Here is a 19,129-nt window from a genome sequence, read left to right as displayed (position 1 = left end):
TCATTTTAACCAAAGTATTTTTTGAGGGAACCTGGTTTATAAATTATCCCAGTGGGTGGTTACCAGTGAATATATAATTATGTAGCTGGGTTAATATTTACACACTTCATTCAATTATGTATTTAAAATATATAGACATTTTGTTCATTGATAAACCTTTGATTTCAACTACCAGGTAGCTGTACAAAACATGTACAATGGTTGGGTTACTATTATTAGTAAGCAAGATAAAATGGCTTTTAACAATATACATATCCCCATTAGTTATACAGGAAAATATACAGTATTCAAGACATCAACTGTAATGTCTCAAGTTTCAATCCCTGCAAGAAAATTTTTGATGAAACTTGGCAGAGCCAAATAAATAGCACAACAATAAATACTTCAACTAAGACAATCACACAAACCATCCATCAAACTTGGGACCAACAAATGTAAAAACAGAAATTATTCAAAATAGTTAATACAAGTGAGAACATATGAAAGTGGTACACCCCTGAAAATTACCTCCAGAATACTCAGGGTTTCATTTTTTGTTGAACTCAACATGCCATATGGTAAACCACAGGTCAACCAACAAACAGTGACTGCATTTTCCCTCACACTGGCCACTTAGGAGATGATGCTGGGAGGATAATTCAGTACTGTCACCATTATTACATTTGGTGGTGTAACTTGTACCAAATGCAGTCTCCCCAACGCTGCTTACTGTTTGACTAGTTGAATGTTCATGCTCATAATCTTCTGATACGGCATGTTTTAACAAAATGGGAGGTATGCGTGGTTTAATGATGACTGCTCTTCTTCGTTGCAGAGTCTTGCCACCCCCAACACGCGAGCTGCAGTTTTTGCCAGAGGTGGCCGGTGAAGCTCCTGATGAAGAGACCTTGTCAGATCTCCCACCAGGTAAGTGCGTGTTGATAGCGCACTTATCCACCTCTTGAGGATGAGGTGGATGACCATTTCTTGCTTTCAAGATGGTGGCTTTAGTGCCACGCATATATGACTTCAGAGCAAAAGCAGGTAAGGACTTTCTTGAAAAGCAATTTCTATGGAGGTTTACCGTGTCTTCTTTCTTCATGTGAATGTTTTCTGTCAATGCTGAGCTTAAGGTGCTAATACGTTCCATAAGTGATGAGAACTCTAAGTCAGTTGCAGCATCAGCACCAGTTACACCATCAACAAAGGTAAGGTGCTGGCCATCTTGAATATGTTGAAGATTATGGTTCCTTCCTCTGACATCTTGCATAACATTAGTGCATCGAGCAACAGTATTTCGTCGTATGAGAAAGGGTATTTGCCTAGAGCCATGGGAACTGAATTTGTGAACCATTTTCTGAACTACACCAGGCTCTTGTCCTTCACAAATTATATGAGATTCTACAGTATCCTCAAGTTTTTCCACCTGTGGGTTTTGAATTTCATATCTGGCTTCTTCTGTTGTCACCTTTTGCACTTCCTCCACCACTTTCATAAGTGTGCTATCTTTTACTTCATCTACAAATTTTCTGTTATTGTCTTCTGCGTTTCGAATACTTTCTTTCGTGAGGCAACCATCCCTGCCAGGGGAGAGGGTAGGTCTACTGAATTTTGTGGTGGTGGCCCCATTCCCCCCTGAGAGGGGCCAACCGATAAAAAAGACGAGAATCCTGAAAGACGAGGGCAACTGGGAGAACGCATCAACTCTGCAATGAAGAAGAAAACTGTTTAGAAAAATACAAGGAACTGAAAGTTAATGTAAAAACTAATACATTAGAGTTTTTTATGTTTATATGATTTTGTTAAATGCTAGGATATGCTTTAAAATAGCTTGGGGACAAATTAAAGTTCTTGGTATTAGCAATTAAGACAGATTCAATGAGTTACATGGCATAATCAGCAGAGGGATATAAAATAATGGGATTTTCAAGATCTATGGGGTGATCATTTTCAAGACATTGTTTAGAATTTGCATTTTGGTGGTCATCCCTCTGTACTGACTTCTGATGCCAATAACACCTCTCCGTTACTGTCTTACCGGTCTGGCCTACATGAATATATTCCCATGCCTTACATTGAATGGCATAAACACTCCTAACTGTTGCATGATTTGGCCTATTATTTACTAAGGTCTTGCTGATGGTGTTTAGTGTGGCCCTATTCTCCCAACTTAGTGAATTTAAGACATGTCCTAAAAACAGTTCTTGTAATGTTGCTTTCCAATACAATAACACCATCAGCAAGACCTTTGTAACTAATAGGCCAAATCATGCAACAATTGGGAGTGTTAGTGCTGTTAAATGCAAGGCATGTAAGTATATTCATGTAGGCCAGACCGGTAAGACTGTAACGGATAAATGTTATTGGCATCAGAAGTGAGTATGGAAGGATGACCAAAAAAGGTGATCGCTAAACATTATAAAAATTATCACCCTATACATCTTGAAAATACCATTATTTTATACCCCTCTGCTGATTATACCATACATATTGCTAATACTAAGAACTCTGATTTGTCTCCAGGCAATTTTAAAGCCCATCCTAACAAAATCATTATGAGAAATGACAAAACACGAAGACATAAAAAAGTTGTTTATGACACCTAGCTATCCACCCGACCCTCCTTAATCACTCTCCCTTACAAGGGTTATGACAAGACATAGTTGACAGTGCTGGGCCTACATAGACTAGTTTTGTATGGCAGTAACTAAGTGTGATATTGGGATTTAAATAACTTTGTTAGGTACTGGCACCTTGATGAGGTGGATGGTCTTCACAAAACATGTCGTACCACGTATGGAAAAATTACATTAAATAAAATTGTATTAACTCCTTATGAAGTGTGATTTCACCTTCATATAGATTGGTGAAATGGTTTACCCCAGACACTTCACATGCCCTGGTTCAATCCACTGACAGCATGTTGACCCTGGTATACCACATTGTTCCAATTCACTCTCTTCCTTGCATGACTTTCACCCTCCTGTATGTTCTGGCCCCGATTGCTCAAAATCTTTTTCACTCCATCCCTCCACCTCCAATTTGGTCTCCCACTTCTCCTCGTTCCTTCCACCTCTGACACATATATCCTCTTGGTCAATCTTTCCTCACTCATTCTCTCCATGTGACCAAACCATTTCAAAACACCCTCTTCTGCTCTCTCAACCACACTCTTTTTATTACCACACATCTCTCTTACCCTTACGTTACTTACTCAATCAAACCCCCTCACACCACATATTGTCCTCAAACATCTCATTTCCAATACATCCACCCTCTTCCGCACAACCCTATCTATAGCCCATGCATCGTAACCATAAAACATTGTTGGAACCACTATTCCTTTTAACCAATAAAACATTGTTGAAACAACTATTCCTTTTAACCAATCATAAACACTAACATAAATTGCAGTTGTGTACTGTGCACACTGGCAAAGTACCTCATCCTAAGTAAAACTGCATCAAAACTCTTGGTATACAGGATCTTTTGTATATTTTATAATATTTAATAAGATTGATGGCATTCATGGATCATTAAATGTTCCCAAATCAAACTTAAGTGAATGACATTAATTTATATGAAAGGCTGAGGGGCTGCCGATCCTACAGCTGTATATTGGGGGCTTAAGTGTTCCAAATAAGCCTATGCAGATTAATTTGTTGCTGCAAAGTTTAACATTTTACTACACAAACATTATTCAACACCATATTATTTAAATCATCCCTACCTTTGCTCTGTGCTGAGTTCAGACTTGTGATTCTCCGCAGTGGAGATTTATCCTCTGAGCTGTCCCCCAAGTTGGTGTTCCTCCGTTGCTCTGTAAATATAAAATCTGAGGTAAAATGTCAGCATAACATAAATCTAATACCTCTATGTTTCCTTATTACAATTCACTTTCCATGAGAAATTCCTAACCCATTATCTGCATGTCAGGAAAGCACGATGAAATCACTTCATGTATCATTCTTAGTCTGATAGTAAGTTCGGGTAATTATGAAAAAAATTCCAATATGTTCAAGTGGTCATAATCAATAGCTGTCAAGAGTCTGGTATTAATATACTAATGTGCTGGACAAGTAAAAGAGAGTTAGTCAAGTTTAAAGGCATTCAAACTACAGTGCTTAAGACAGCAAACAGATATAGCATTACATATTTTCTACAGGATCAAACATGATATACAGTAAAAGATAGGACATGACAGGATTACCTTATGCACATCAACAAAGTTTACAAAAAGAATAGAAATTCGCTAGTAGTGGATGACAAAAAATTCTCACTTTTGCTGCATACAAAGTTCCCAGGGAATAGAATCGGAAGACAGTCAAATGGCCGGGAGAAACAATATTTCCACCATAGACAGAATAAACCAGTAGTTTCATGTGAGGTAGCTAAGACCCTGCTCAGAGATGGCTGCAAACGTATGTGATGTGTAGTAGTATTCAGACACATATATACAGAGTAAACGTAACTTCCAGAACTCAAAATTACTATGCATGCATACCATTTCAGCCAAATGTGGTATACCACTGATCACTCGTGCTGCATGCCGCCCAGCGGCTGCAGTGGCATGCGGGGATATGGCAGCTTGGCTGTTGTTACCTTGCATGTTGGCGGCGGTGAGAATGATGTGCTCAAGTTTTTCTCTAAGAGCAGATACCTCGTCGGTCCTCAACTGTCGTTCAGCTTTCAGGAAGTGACCCAGTTGGCGGCACAGCTCACTCAGGTCGGCCTCATGCTGCAGCAACACTCGTCAACTAACTAGCTCTACTCCAGCCAACATCTGAGACCTTTTCACACTCTTACCTCATCATACCAGGTTTAGAAACATCTACACAAAGTGCATGCATGCAGGCATACCGTAAAGAAATACACTATGTGACAAAATACATGCAGACATTAAAAAGACAACACATATATACTACAGACACAAATTCTATTACTATTACATTTAAAAGCAAATAACATTAAAAAACCAACTAGTGCTTTGGTAGAAGAAAAGCTTTTGAAAAAAGTCATTATGAAACTAGCATAAATACATTAGTCTAATGTCTAAAAGGGGTTTCTAAAATATGCAATCATAAAGGAGTTATATAAACAACTTAAAAAAGAAGTACATTAAACAAGGTGAAATGTACATTAAAAGAGAAAATTATATATAGTGTATATATCATGAAAAACATTCAACAACCCTTCATGTTGTCACTCCATCTTTGCACCTCATTCCTGCCTATTACAAACATCGTCATCTGCCCCCTTCACTGATATTCCCATTTCTTCTCGTTTGTCTCGCAATCTTTACCTGTTTCCAAAATGCCTTCTTATTCTATCTGAAGTTTGTTGATACTCATGTAAATTCACATTGGCCCACTTTTTCAGCTCCTACACCTTCTCTTCAACTCCTACCACTTTCACTCGCTTGCACTCCTACCCATACACCTCTATTTTTCTTTCTTTATCAACTTTGTTGTAACACCACTCACTGCTCTTTCTCACATGCCCAACTCCCACATACCAGCACTGCTTCCCTAAACGTATCCCATTCCTCATCCATTCTCCTAACTTCATCTGCTTTCACCTTTTGCTATTCTACATTTAACAAGCCATCTACCTATCTCCCTAAAGGGGGTGGCCACTGCAAAAGGGGTCTCCATAAATGGTGAACTACAGTGTCTTTTTTTTAGCCTTTAATGCCTCACCCTTAACAGGCCACTGGCAGAGGGCAACTCTGGCACATTGTTTTCAGAGTCTCCTGAATGATGTTCCTACTGATTACTGCTACTTGATGTTCCAGCCTATTACTTCTACCTAATGTTCCTAGCAACTACTTTTACCCAATGTTCCTGCCCACTACTTCTACCTACTGCTCCTAGCATTTTGCCAAAAGGTAAGGCAAACACAAAGTGCTCACCACAAGCAAACTCTAGTTACAAAAATGGGTTGTGTGAGTTGAGTGTTGTCAAATGCTGTGTGTCATATAGAGAGACTATGTTTGTGGACAGGCTGCCAGCAGTCTAAGTGTGGGTAAAGCAGCTGTTACTAACCCTCTCAATACCAAGTCGGGTTGTACTTGTAATATACCTCCCTGGTCAGAGGGTGCCTACCAACTCTACCTATTCTCTTAGTTATTATTTATTTTACTTTGTCGCTGACTCACTTCCCAAGCTCTCTCATCCACAACAGACTGCATACTTGCCCCTCTTTCCAAAACTCTTGCATTCACCTCCCTAACAACCCCATCCATAAACAAATTAAACAACCAAGGAGACATCACACACCCCTGCCGCAAACCTACATTCACTGAGAACCAATCACTTTCCTCTCTTCCTACACGTACACATGCCTTACTTCCTCGATAAAAACTTTTCACTGCTTCTAACAACTTGCCTCCCACACCATATATTCTTAATACCTTCCACAGAGCATCTCTATCAACTCAATCATATGCCTTCTCCAGATCCATAAATGCTACATACAAATCTATTTGCTTTTCTAAGTATTTCTCACATACATTCTTCAAAGCAAACACCTGATCCACATCCTCTACCACTTCTGAAACCACCCACACTGCTCTTCCCCAATCTGATGCTCTGTACGTGCCTTCACCCTCTCAATCAATACCCTCCCATATAATTTCCCAGGAATACTCAACAAACTTATACCTCTGTAATTTGAGCATTCACTTTTATCCCCTTTGCCTTTGTACAATGGCACTATGCAAGCATTCTGCCAATCCTCAGGCACCTCACCATGAGTCATATATTTTATTTTTTATTATACTTTGTCGCTGTCTCCCGCGTTTGCGAGGTAGCGCAAGGAAACAGACGAAAGAAATGGCCCAACCCCCCCATACACATGTATATACATATGTCCACACACACAAATATACTACACTACAAATACCTACACAGCTTTCCATGGTTTACCCCAGACGCTTCACATGCCTTGATTCAATCCACTGACAGCATGTCAACCCCGGTATACCACATCGCGACAGCATGTCAACCCCGGTATACCACATCGCTCCAATTCACTCTATTCCTTGCCCTCCTTTCACCCTCCTGCATGTTCAGGCCCCGATCACACAAAATCTTTTTCACTCCATCTTTCCACCTCCAATTTGGTCTCCCTCTTCTCCTCGTTCCCTCCACCTCCGACACATATATCCTCTTGGTCAATCTTTCCTCACTCATTCTCTCCATGTGCCCAAACCACTTCAAAACACCCTCTTCTGCTCTCTCAACCACGCTCTTTTTATTTCCACACATCTCTCTTGCCCTTATGTTACTCACTCGATCAAACCACCTCACACCACACATTGTCCTCAAACATCTCATTTCCAGCACATCCATCCTCCTGCGCACAACTCTATCCATAGCCCACGCCTCGCAACCATACAACATTGTTGGAACCACTATTCCTTCAAACATACCCATTTTTGCTTTCCGAGATAATGTTCTCGACTTCCACACATTCTTCAAGGCCCCCAGAATTTTCGCCCCCTCCCCCACCCTATGATCCACTTCCGCTTCCATGGTTCCATCCGCTGCCAGATCCACTCCCAGATATCTAAAACACTTCACTTCCTCCAGTTTTTCTCCATTCAAACTCACCTCCCAATTGACTTGACCCTCAACCCTACTGTACCTAATAACCTTGCTCTTATTCACATTTACTCTTAACTTTCTTCTTCCACACACTTTACCAAACTCAGTCACCAGCTTCTGCAGTTTCTCACATGAATCAGCCACCAGCACTGTATCATCAGCGAACAACAACTGACTTCCCAAGCTCTCTCATCCCCAACAGACTTCATACTTGCCCCTCTATGAGTCATACATACATTAAATAACCTCACCAACCAGTCAACAATACAGTCACCCCCTTTTTTAATAAATCCCACTGCAATACCATCCAAACCCGCTGCCTTGCCGGCTTTCATCTTCCGCAAAGCTTTTAAAAAACTACCTCTTCTCTGTTTACCAAATTCTCTTAGCATTTTTTCAAAAAAGCCTTTTTTCCAAAGTCATTTACTTTTACAGTCCTCTTCTTTCCAATATCATTTTCTCTTCCAAAAGCTTCTACAAATCTTCACCCTTCCCTACACAATATAATGATCAGACATCCTACCAGCTGCTCCTCTCAGCACATTTAAACCTACATCTCGCTTTTGCATTCCAAAATAATGCTCAATTACCATCTTTCCAACTGAACATATACATAATCGGCTAAAGAAAAAAATCTGTCTTCCTCCCCGATACATTTTCAAAAAAGAAGTCAATTACATTTTAGTACTTTCTTTTCTCAACTTCAGCTTTGATTTGGGCATAGAACTGACAGGGTTCCTGAAGTATTCTAGGTCTGTGTTTTGGGTTCACAGGGTCTTGATTTCCTGAATGAGGTGAGGCACTAATGAAGCAACCACCTGATTGTGCATTCTGAGTGCCCAGAAATCCCACTAACTATATCTCGATGCCTGTTCCCTTTTGGAACCGAGAATATGGGCTTTCTACTCTCTAGAAGCTCCTATAAGCAAAATTCCCGAAATGAAATGGCAGTCAGGAAGAGTGCCTCAAGATAGCCTGAGGCACTCTGAAGTGGGTTGCTGGTGCTCACACCATTAGAAACACATGACCAGATGTTTGTTGATTTCACCGAGAGCATCATATGCTTGTACCAACAATAAACCTTAGCCATGTATCACCTTTGAAAATGTAAGGGGGACAGACAATTTTTTTGCAGACACTGTATTTATGTACATTTCCCTTTTTAATCCAAGTATTCCTATTCATCTGTCCTTTCTCAGCACACAGCTCCACAAGCTGTTCAACTACTTCCACTCACATTGCTGAATATTCTGTGCCTCAAAATATGCACTCAACTGCCACTTTACCAACTTTTGCACTCAAGTCAGATCTGCATACACTATTATGGAGAATTGTAGTACCAATGAATATTTCGATTTTTTTTATCCTAAACAAATAGTACCATACACAGACTGTGAGAGATGGGGAGCTTGCAAGAATCTCTTTACAAAGTTAGTGAATCGTATGGGTTTCTTGCATAACCCATGCAAAATTATTACGACAGACCCTCTTATTCAGAAGAAAATTTAGGGGAACATGACTGCATAGTGCCATTGTACAAAGGCAAAGGGGATAAAGGTGAGAGTTCAAATTACAGAGGTATAAGTTTGTCGAGTATTCCTGGTAAATTGTATGGGAGAGTATTGATTGAGAGGGTGAAGCCATGTACAGAGCATCAGATGGGGAAAAGCAGTGTGGTTTCAGAAGTGGTAGAGGATGTGTGGATCAGGTGTTTGCTTTGAAGAATGTATATGAGAAATACTTAGAAAAACAAATGGATTTGTATGTAGCATTTATGGATCTGGAGAAGGCATACGATAGAGTTAATAGAGATGCTCTGTGGGAGGTATTAAGAGTATATGGTGTGGGAGGTAAGTTGCAAGCAGCGAAAAGCTTTTATCAAGGATGTAAGGCATGTGTACGAGTAGGAAGAGAGGAAAGTGATTGGTTCCCAGTGAATGTCAGTTTGCGGCAGGGGTGCGTGATGTCTCCATGGTTGTTAAATTTGTTTATGGATGGAGTTGTTAGAGAGGTGAATGCAAGAGTTTTGGAGAGAGGGGCAAGTATGCAGTCTGTTGTGGATGAGAGGGCTTGGGAAGTTAGTCAGTTGTTTGCTGGTGATACAGCGCTGGCGGCTGATTTGGGTGAGACACTGCAGAAGCTGGTGACTGAGTTTGATAAAGTGTGTGACAGAAGAAAGCTGAGAGTAAATGTGAATAAGAGCAAGGTTTTTAGGGTTGAGGGACAAGTCAATTGGGAGGTAAGTTTGAATGGAGAAAAACTGGAGGAAGTGAAGTGTTTTAGATATCTGGGAGTGGATTTAGCAGCGGATGGAATCATGGAAGCGGAAGTGAGTCACACGGTGGGGGAGGGGGCAAAGGTTATGGAAGCGTTGAAGAATGTGTGAAGGCGAGAATATTATCCTGGAGAGAAAAAATGGTTATGTTTGAAGGAATAGTGGTTCCATGTTATATGGTTGCGAGGCATAGGCTATAGATAGAGTTGTGCAGAGCAGGGTGGATGTGTTGGAAAAGAGATGTTTGAGGACAATATGTGGTGTGAGGTGGTTTGATCAAGTAAGTAATGAAAGAGTAAGAGAGATGTGTGGTAATAAAAAGAGTGGTTGAGAGAGCAGAAGAGGGTGAATTGAAATGGTTTGGTCACATACGAGAGAATGAGTGAGGAAAGATTGACACAAAGATGATATATGTGTCAGAGACGGAAGGAACAAGGAAGCGGGAGACCAAACTGGAGGTGGAAGGATGGAGTGAAAAAGATTTTGAGCAATTGGGGCCTGAACATACAGGAGGGTAAAAGGTGTGCAAGGAACAGAGTGAACTAGAACAATGTGGTATACCGGGTCGACGTGCTGTCAATGGATTGAACCAGGGCATGTGAAGTGTCTGGGGTAAACCATGAAAAGTTTGAAAATGTGAACGAATGTGTCCTTTGTCCTTTTCCTAGCGCTACTTCGTATGGGGAGGGGGGGGGGGGATTTCATGTGTGGCGTGGTGGCGACAGGAATGGATGAAGGCAGCAAGTATGAATATGTATGTGTAAATGTATGTATATGTGCATGTGTGGACCTGAATGTATATACATGTGTACGTGGGTGGGTTGGGCCACTCTCGTCTGTTTCCGTGCACTACCTCACTAACACGGGAGACAGCAACAAAGTATAATAAATAAAATAAATAAAAAATGACTACCTCTATTTTCTCGGAAAGCTGTCATTAGAAGACTTGATATTCGCAGGGGAGGAGAATACACCTTTATCTCATCAATAAACAAGTTTCTATATGGATATAAGATAATTTTGAAATTGTGTGTCACATCAGTTAAAACAGGCTTTACATTGGTAAAGCCTGTTTAGCTTGATTTGACACTAATTCAAAATTTTCTCTGTCCATATAGAAACTTGTTTAGTGATGAAACTTATCGCCAGAAAGCGCAAATAAGTGAAAATTTACATCACATGATTGTAGAAGGCGCCTAAGGGGGCAGGGGCTGGTAACTCCTCTCCTTGTATTTAAATTTCTAAAAGGGGAAACATAAGGAGACATGCAGGGAGTGTTCATCCTCCTCAAAGGCTCAGATTGGGGTGTCTTAAATGATTATATAAATGAGTATGGATATGTACATGTGTATATATGTATATGTATGTATACGTTGAAATGTATATGTGTGGGCGTTTAAGTAAATATATGTGCATGTGGGGGGTTGGGCCATACCTTGCCCGTTTCCTTGTGCTACCTTGCTGACGTGGGAGACCGGTTAAGTATAATAAAAAAGAAAAAAATAATCAATTATTTTTTCATTCTTTCTCTTTTTCCTTTCTCTCTTAAATTTAAAACACAAAACCTTCCTTAGCAACTGCATGGCAATATCTGGCACCTGCTCACCTCACTTTCATGCCTGGCTTGGTTAATGTTGGTAACATTGTGCCAGCCACATGTGCGTCTTTAACACCTCATACTCTGATAATATGATGAATGTAAAATGTCTGTGTGTGTTTTTCTTATGTTTTAACTTATTTCTGTTTGTCGAGTATTCCTGGGAAATTGTATGGGAGGGTATTGAGTGAGAGGGTGAAGGCATGTACAGAGCATCAGATGGGGAAATGCAGTGTGGTTTCAGAAGTGGTAGAGGATGTGTGGATCAGGTGTTTGCTTTGAAGAATGTATATGACAAATACTTAGAAAAACAAGAAAAACAAATGGATTTGTATGTAGCATTTATGGATCTGGAGAAGGCATATGATAGAGATGTTCTATGGAAAGTATTAAGAGTATATGGTGTGGGAGGTAAGTTGCAAGCAGCGAAAAGCTTTTATCAAGGATGTAAGGCATGTGTACGAGTAGGAAGAGAGGAAAGTAATTGGTTCCCAGTGAATGTCAGTTTGCGGCAGGGGTGCGTGATGTCTCCATGGTTGTTAAATTTGTTTATGGATGGGGTTGTTAGAGAGGTGAATGCAATAGTTTTGGAGAGAGGGGCAAGTATGCAGTCTGTTGTGGATGAGGGGGCTTGGGAAGTTAGTCAGTTGTTGTTTGCTGGTGATACAGCACTGGTGGCTGATTTGGGTGAGACACTGCAGAAGCTGGTGACTGAGTTTGGTAAAGTGTGTGGAAGAAGAAAGCTGAGAGTTAATGTGAATAAGAACAAGGTTATTAGGTTCAGTAGGGTTGAGGGACAAGTCAACTGGGAGGTAAGTTTGAATGGAGAAAAACTGGAGGAAGTGAAGTGTTTTAGATATCTGGGAGTGGATTTAGCAGCGGATGGAATCATGGAAGCGGAAGTGAGTCACACGGTGGGGGAGGGGGCAAAGGTTATGGAAGCATTGAAGAATGTGTGAAGGTGAGAATATTATCTTGGAGAGAAAAAATGGTTATGTTTGAAGGAATAGTGGTTCCGACTACATGGTTGCGAGGCATAGGCTAGAGATAGAGTTGTGCAGGGCAGGGTGTATGTGTTGGAAAAGAGATGTTTGAGGACAATATGTGGTGTGAGGTGGTTTGATCGAGTAAGTAATGAAAGAGTAAGAGAGATGTGTGGTAATAAAAAGAGTGGGTGAGAGAGCAGAAGAGGGTGAATTGAAATGGTTTGGTCACATACGAGAGAATGAGTGAGGAAAGATTGACACAAAGATGATATATGTGTCAGAGATGGAGGGAACAAGGAAGTGGGAGACCAAACTGGAGGTGGAAGGATGGAGTGAAAAAGATTTTGAGCAATTGGGGCCTGAACATACAAGAGGGTAAAGGGTGTGCAAGGAATAGAGTGAACTAGAACGATGTGGTATACCGGGGTCGACGTGCTGTCAATGGATTGAACCAGGGCACGTGAAGTGCCTGGGGTAAACTGTCGAAAGTTTGAAAATGTGAACGAATGTGTCCTTTGTTGTCTTTTCCTAGCGCTACTTCGTGGGGGGGGGGGGGGGGGGGTGGAATTCATGTGTGGCGTGGTGGCGACAGGAATGGATGAAGGCAGCAAGTATGAATATGTATGTGTAAATGTATGTATATGAGCATGTGTGGGCCTGAATGTATATACATGTGTACGTGGGTGGGTTGGGCCACTCGTCTGTTTCCGTGCGCTACCTCACTAACACGGGAGACAGCAACAAAGTATGATAAATAAAATAAATAAAAAATGACAACCTCTATTTTCTCCGAAAGCTGTCATTAGAAGACATGATATTTGCAGGGGAGGAGATACACCTTTATCTCATCAATAAACAAGCTTCTGTAAGGATATAAGAAAATTTTGAAATTGTGTGTTACATCAGTTAAAACAGGCTTTACATTGGATAAGCCTGTTTAGCTTGATTTGACACTAATTCAAAATTTTCTCTATCCATATAGAAACTTGTTTAGTGATGAAATAATTCGCCAGAAAGCGCAAATAGGTGAAAATTTACATCACATGATTGTAGAAGGCGACTAAAGGGGGCGGGGGCTGGTAACTCCTCTCCTTGTATTTAAATTTCTAAAAGGGGAAACAGAAGGAGACATGCAGGGAGTGTTCATCCTCCTCAAAGGCTCAGATTGGGGTGTCTAAATGATTATATAAATGATGAGTATGGATATGTACATGTGTATATATGTATATGTATGTATACGTTGAAATGTATATGTGTGGGTGTTTAGGTAAATACATGTGTATGTGGGGGGTTGGGCCATTCCTTGCCCATTTCCTTGTGCTACCTTGATGACGTGGGAGACAGCGGTTAAGTATAATAAAAAAGAAAAAAATAATCAACTATTTTTTCATTCTTTCTCTTTTCCCTTTCTCTCTTAAATTTAAAACACAAAACCTTCCTTAGCAACTGCATAGCAATATCTGGCACCTGCTCACCTCACTTTCATGCCTGGCTTGGTTAATGTTGGTAACATTGTGCCAGCCACATGTGCGCCTTTAACACCTCACACTCTGATGATGTGATGAACGTAAAATGTCTGTGTGTGTTTTACTTATGTTTTAACTTATTTCTGTTAGAAAAAAAAATTAGTTAAAAAAAAAATTCTCAAAATCTCTGTCTTAAACAACAGTGACAAAATCAATAAAGCAGTCTACCAGGGGTTAACACTCAACTATCTGGCAACATATTTCTACTTGTAAGCAGAGAATGGGTATGTTTTAATGAGCTAAATGTCTACTCATTGTGAGAGACTGTTATTATCACCTCAACTCTTGATACTTCTGTTTACTTGCAAAACTCACCGATTGAGCATGTTGTAGCTGCTGGGTCAATCGTGCAATCTCCTCGTTGCAAAGAACCAACTCACTCTCACGTAAACGGAGCTGAGTGGCCAGGTCTCTCCCAGAATCATCCTACAAGACAGTTAAACAGTTTATATTTCTGTGTTTAAAATGTAAGCCAAAAGCATTATATAATATTAAATCAGAGAGAGCTGTGTGTTTAAAGGGGTTACATGAAAAACATATCCATTATGTAACACAAGGAAAGCAAATATACTAATACGGAAATGAATCTTATGAATAATGTATGGGCAGATAAATGATAATGCAATGTCAGGGGACAAGGAATTATAAGTCAAGAGTAGCACATGGCTAATTTCATAATTCATTCTAAAGTTTACCTGAAGATGTGAGACTTGGGCAGACAGATGAGCCTTGAGCTGTCTGTTTCGAGCCTCTAAGTCAAATATTTGTTTGTTAGCATCTGTCAATTGTTTGCTCAGGGATTTTACTTTCTCCTCAAGTGCAGCAGACTCCAGACATTTTACTGAGTACTTCTGGGAAAGGGAAAGGATCTCATGTCGAATATCCTCCATTTCTGCCTCATGTTCTTTGTGGATGGCACCAATGTCGTGCCCAGACTGCATTTTCCGAATACATTCCTCTTTGAACTTTGCAATTTCCCTTTGAACCTCAGACTCATGTGCCTTCCGCATGGCATCTAGTGCAGCTAAGGTAGCCTGTGTTTCTTCAGCAAGGGCTTGTTCTTTTTCTGCCTGCAGAGCTGCGAGTTCTCGCCGGTGTTTCTCTTCTAACTCAGCTAACATTCGTTTGTGAGAATTCTCCATGGCACCTAAACCTTTTTCACATAATTCCTGGGAAATAGAGTACTGGTTACTGAATGAAAACTAATTACATGTACTCTTTTATATAATTGTTTCACTATTTTCAAGGCAGCAACTTTGTCCCTACAAGAAGGCTGCACATGTTTCTTTGCTCCAATTTCTATAAAGGAAACCTCAGTTCTTGTAGGTATGGACAAGCAAAAGATGACAATAATATAAAAAGTCTAGATAGTAAAGCAACAATGAAGAAAACAGACCAAGATAAGAATGATGTCAAGTACCATATGGAGGTCATTAGAATGGCATGGGAATGAAAGCTTATATAGAGATGGTACAGCTGCAAAGAGCAAATGGCAGAGGAAAGGCAGATAAATGACCATCTGTGATGAACATAGTAATAACAATGAACGGGTGAATGGACACATTTTCCTCATTTTTAGGGCATGAATTTTTTACTATTACTTCTCTGTATAAGGAAATGAAGCTGTAATTAACAAAAAATATAAATGTTTCCATGAATTACTGTTGAGACTCTAACAAGTGGTAAATGTATAATATTCTGTTTTGAATAAGTTTCTCTGAGCATAAGAAAGGTTTCCAGGACACTTATGGAATGATTTAACAAACAAATAATGAATTTAAACTCCAAGTCAATCCAGTCATTAAATAATATTTTCCATTTTAATTTTAATATTTCTATGGATATGCTTTTACCACTTACTCTAAGATGTTCAATTTCCACTTGATATCGCTGTCGGACCTTCTCTTCACACATATCTGGCTGATTACCAAGAGCTTCCTCATACTGCTGCTTGAGGGCAGAAATCTGGGCCTCGTAACCCTCCTCTAGGAGGCAGAGTCTTCTCTTCAACTCTGTTAATTCATCATTGTCACGAGTTGGTGGCTCATGTCGAACCTCTTCTCGTAATCTTGATATTTCTTCATCGTGTTGTGACTGGAGAGCTGATAAAGCAATCTTGTGATCTTGTTCAAGAGCCTGTTGATAAAAAGTCAGTTATGAGATGAAAGTCTCTTGAGGTAAACCTACCATTCAACAATGCCTGCCAACACATCCAAATGAAATGCAAATATACCAGTATACCTATTTATATCTCTGATGCCTGTTCCAATTAGAATTCCCTCAAAGGGGTAGCCATGGCAACAGTCTCTCCATAACTAAAGAACTCAAGTGCCACTTCTTAACTAATAAACCATCCAAAAAATTACTAGAATCACTTCTTATGTCTTTTCTGGTTGCCTGCCTACTCATAACAGTAAACATGCAATTCTCATATGCACAATGCGAAATCAGATGGCAGCAAACCTACACTTTATATTCTTATAATCCATTATGTATCACATTTATTCAATGTAGCCATAACTGACTAAATATGTAAAGCAGGTAGGATATTACAGTTCATCTTTAGTTATCTTTTATCAGGTAATGATTTTTGCTACATGGCAAAAATTAAATTTTTTCTCATCTTTGCCTTTTTTATGTAAGCTAAGATGGCACAGGCAACTCAGTGCCCTAATCCATGCCATCTCATTAATGCTAAATATTTTTTTTTTCATAACTGATTGTCATTTTCAACATTAGTAAGGTAATGCCAGGAATAGACAAAGAAAGGCTGAATCCACTCACATCCACTTTCTGTCATGTAAAGGCAACAAAACACAGCTCCCTATCCACAACCAGACCACAGACCTTTCCACAGATTACCCTAGACACTTCACATGCCCTGGTTTGGTCCACTGACTGTACATCAACCCTTGTATACCAAATTGTTCCAATTCCCTCTATCCCATGCACACCTTTCACCCTCCACCATGTTCAGGGTCCAATCACTCAAAATCTTTTTCACTGGATCCTTGTATTTCCTATTTGGTCTCCCCCTTCTCCCTATTCCCTCCACTTCTGCTACATATACCCTCTTTGTTAACTTTTCCCCAACTCATTCTCTCTATCCATCCAAATCATTTCAGCACACCCTCTTCAGCTCTCTCACCCGAACTCTTTTCATTACCACACTTCTGTCTTACCCTTTCATTACTTTTTCATCAAACCACCTCACAACACATATTGTCCCCAAACATATTTTTTCTAACACATACATAAATTTCCAACACATACGTACAACCACTCTCTAGCTGTCTGAATGTTCAAACTGTTATACCCCAAAGCCTCCTTCACATCCTTCCAACTTGAACTCTCCTTGTTCCCTGTTACCTCCACTTCCAACTCATACACCCTCTCAGTCTTAATTTGTTAATCCTCTCCATATTGCCAAAGAATTTTAACATATTCTTGTCAGCTCTTTCAATCAAACTGCATTTACGACTACACTCGCTCTTTCATTCCCATTCTGTACACAACCAACTCATCTTAATCCACCGTTTTTAGGGCACTTGATCTTAATGCCCAGTTCACTTCCTTTTTAGATTACCACTTACCTTCAAAGTGCTGAGGTACTCAAGGCATTGTTTACATTCAGCTTCTCGCTCCTTAAGTCGCTTGGAATCTAAGTTTCTCTTCAATTTGGCCACCTCCTGTCTAAGTTCCTCACACTGCCGACAACCATCTTTCATCCCAGTTATGTCAGAAGCTCTGCGGGACCTGCGACTCTCACTCTTTCTTTTCACCTTGGGTGATGCTAGCATCTTTGAGGGAGAAGACTGACTTAGACTGAGGGAAGACTCACTCTCACCATCTTTTGCCACTGTGGCAAGTGTTGTGGTAGGTTTAGAGGAGGATGGGGAGAGATCAGCCTTGGACTGGCTAGCAGCCTGAATAACAAGTTTGGTGAGCTCACTGTTACCTTGAGCACTGGCCTTATTGTACATATAGGTAAACTCAGCTTGGTCAAGGGCTGGCTGTACCAAACTCTCCAGTGAGGAGTCACACCCACCAAGAAACATAAGGAGGTGTGCTTCACTGGCCACCACATCACTTGCAGAACCAACAGCATCACGTGACTCTTCTACAATAGTCAGAGGCTCAGAGGTGGATGATGCAGACTCCCCATCACTCTGAACTACTGCTAACTGGCCATCAATCACTGCCTTCTGTGCCACAATTGCAGCAAATTCTGACAATACCATTTCCATAGTTGCTGACACAGAATTAATTATGGCTGTATCACCAGCTCGATACTGAGCCAACACTGCTTCATATTTATTACTCAGGGTGAACACTGCCTCTTCCATTTCCTGACGAAGTGATTCTTCAGCTGCAGTGTGCCAGCGTTCTAATGTGACAGCAGTTGGGTGTGTAGCAACAGAGGCTGAGGGATCATTTGGAGTAAGCAAGTGACTCAGTCTCATCAGTGACTGAGCTGCTTCTGTATTGACTAGTTCCTGTCCAACTAAATCCTGAGCCATGGACCAGACCTCACGCATCCTCACCTCTTCCAGCAACACTGAATCATCATGAGGGGGGCTAGTACCTGTCACAGTTTCTCGAGCCATCACCACAGCTACTTCATGAAGCTTACCCTCCTTGTACTGAGTGATTAAATTTGCCAATGATCTCTCTCGCTCTAGCAGCCGAGATTGAAGGTCCCGGCATGTCTCAGTAAGGGCAGGAGGTGGATTTGTGGGTGTACGACTAAACGGTAACTGAGGATTGATACTTGAAGCCACTTCACCCTGCACCACCAACTTCTCTGCTAGTAAACTTGTATAAAATTCCAGTGGTGCCATTGTCTCCATATCAAAGTCGGGATTTGTCAATTTCTTTTCTAGGAATGAGAGTTTACGATGAGCTTCAACTAAATCTTGGAGTTTAACAGATGCTTCATACATGTGTGGTCTCTGGGCTGCCTGAAGAACCTGAGCTATCTGTGCTAATAACAAAGTTTCATATGCCAGTCGTTCAGCAAACAGCTTCAACTGCATTTCCCTTGTCCATTTGCCAGCCACCTGTTGGATAACCAAAATTTTGTAAAAACCCTTTCAAGTACACTAACATAGTAATCTTACCAAAATTGACTTAAACTATTTATGGCATGATGTTCTAAT

The 19,129-nt window shown here is 40.5% G+C and overlaps 1 protein-coding gene across 6 annotated transcripts in view; it reads right to left on the bottom strand.

Annotated features, from left to right (window-relative positions):
* Positions 1 to 105: 105 nt before the first annotated feature.
* Positions 106 to 19,129, bottom strand: part of osp (myosin phosphatase Rho interacting protein outspread) — a 221,619-nt gene continuing 202,595 nt past the window's right edge. For all 6 annotated transcript variants that reach the window (XM_071662121.1, XM_071662122.1, XM_071662123.1 and 3 more), the window contains 7 exons: positions 17,564 to 19,030; positions 15,831 to 16,106; positions 14,666 to 15,139; positions 14,286 to 14,396; positions 4,582 to 4,717; positions 3,710 to 3,799; positions 106 to 1,685 (listed from right to left, as the gene is read on the bottom strand). In XM_071662121.1, the coding sequence (XP_071518222.1) occupies positions 1,498 to 1,685; positions 3,710 to 3,799; positions 4,582 to 4,717; positions 14,286 to 14,396; positions 14,666 to 15,139; positions 15,831 to 16,106; positions 17,564 to 19,030 (2,742 nt within the window). In that variant the 3' untranslated portion in view covers positions 106 to 1,497. The remainder of the gene's footprint in view (positions 1,686 to 3,709; positions 3,800 to 4,581; positions 4,718 to 14,285; positions 14,397 to 14,665; positions 15,140 to 15,830; positions 16,107 to 17,563; positions 19,031 to 19,129) is intronic.

The sequence above is a fragment of the Panulirus ornatus genome, chromosome 5 (genome assembly GCF_036320965.1).
Source record: "Panulirus ornatus isolate Po-2019 chromosome 5, ASM3632096v1, whole genome shotgun sequence".
Lineage (NCBI taxonomy): Eukaryota > Metazoa > Arthropoda > Malacostraca > Decapoda > Palinuridae > Panulirus > Panulirus ornatus.
The sequence above is the reverse complement of the archived record's forward strand: the minus strand, read 5'-3'. Positions and strand labels throughout refer to the sequence as shown.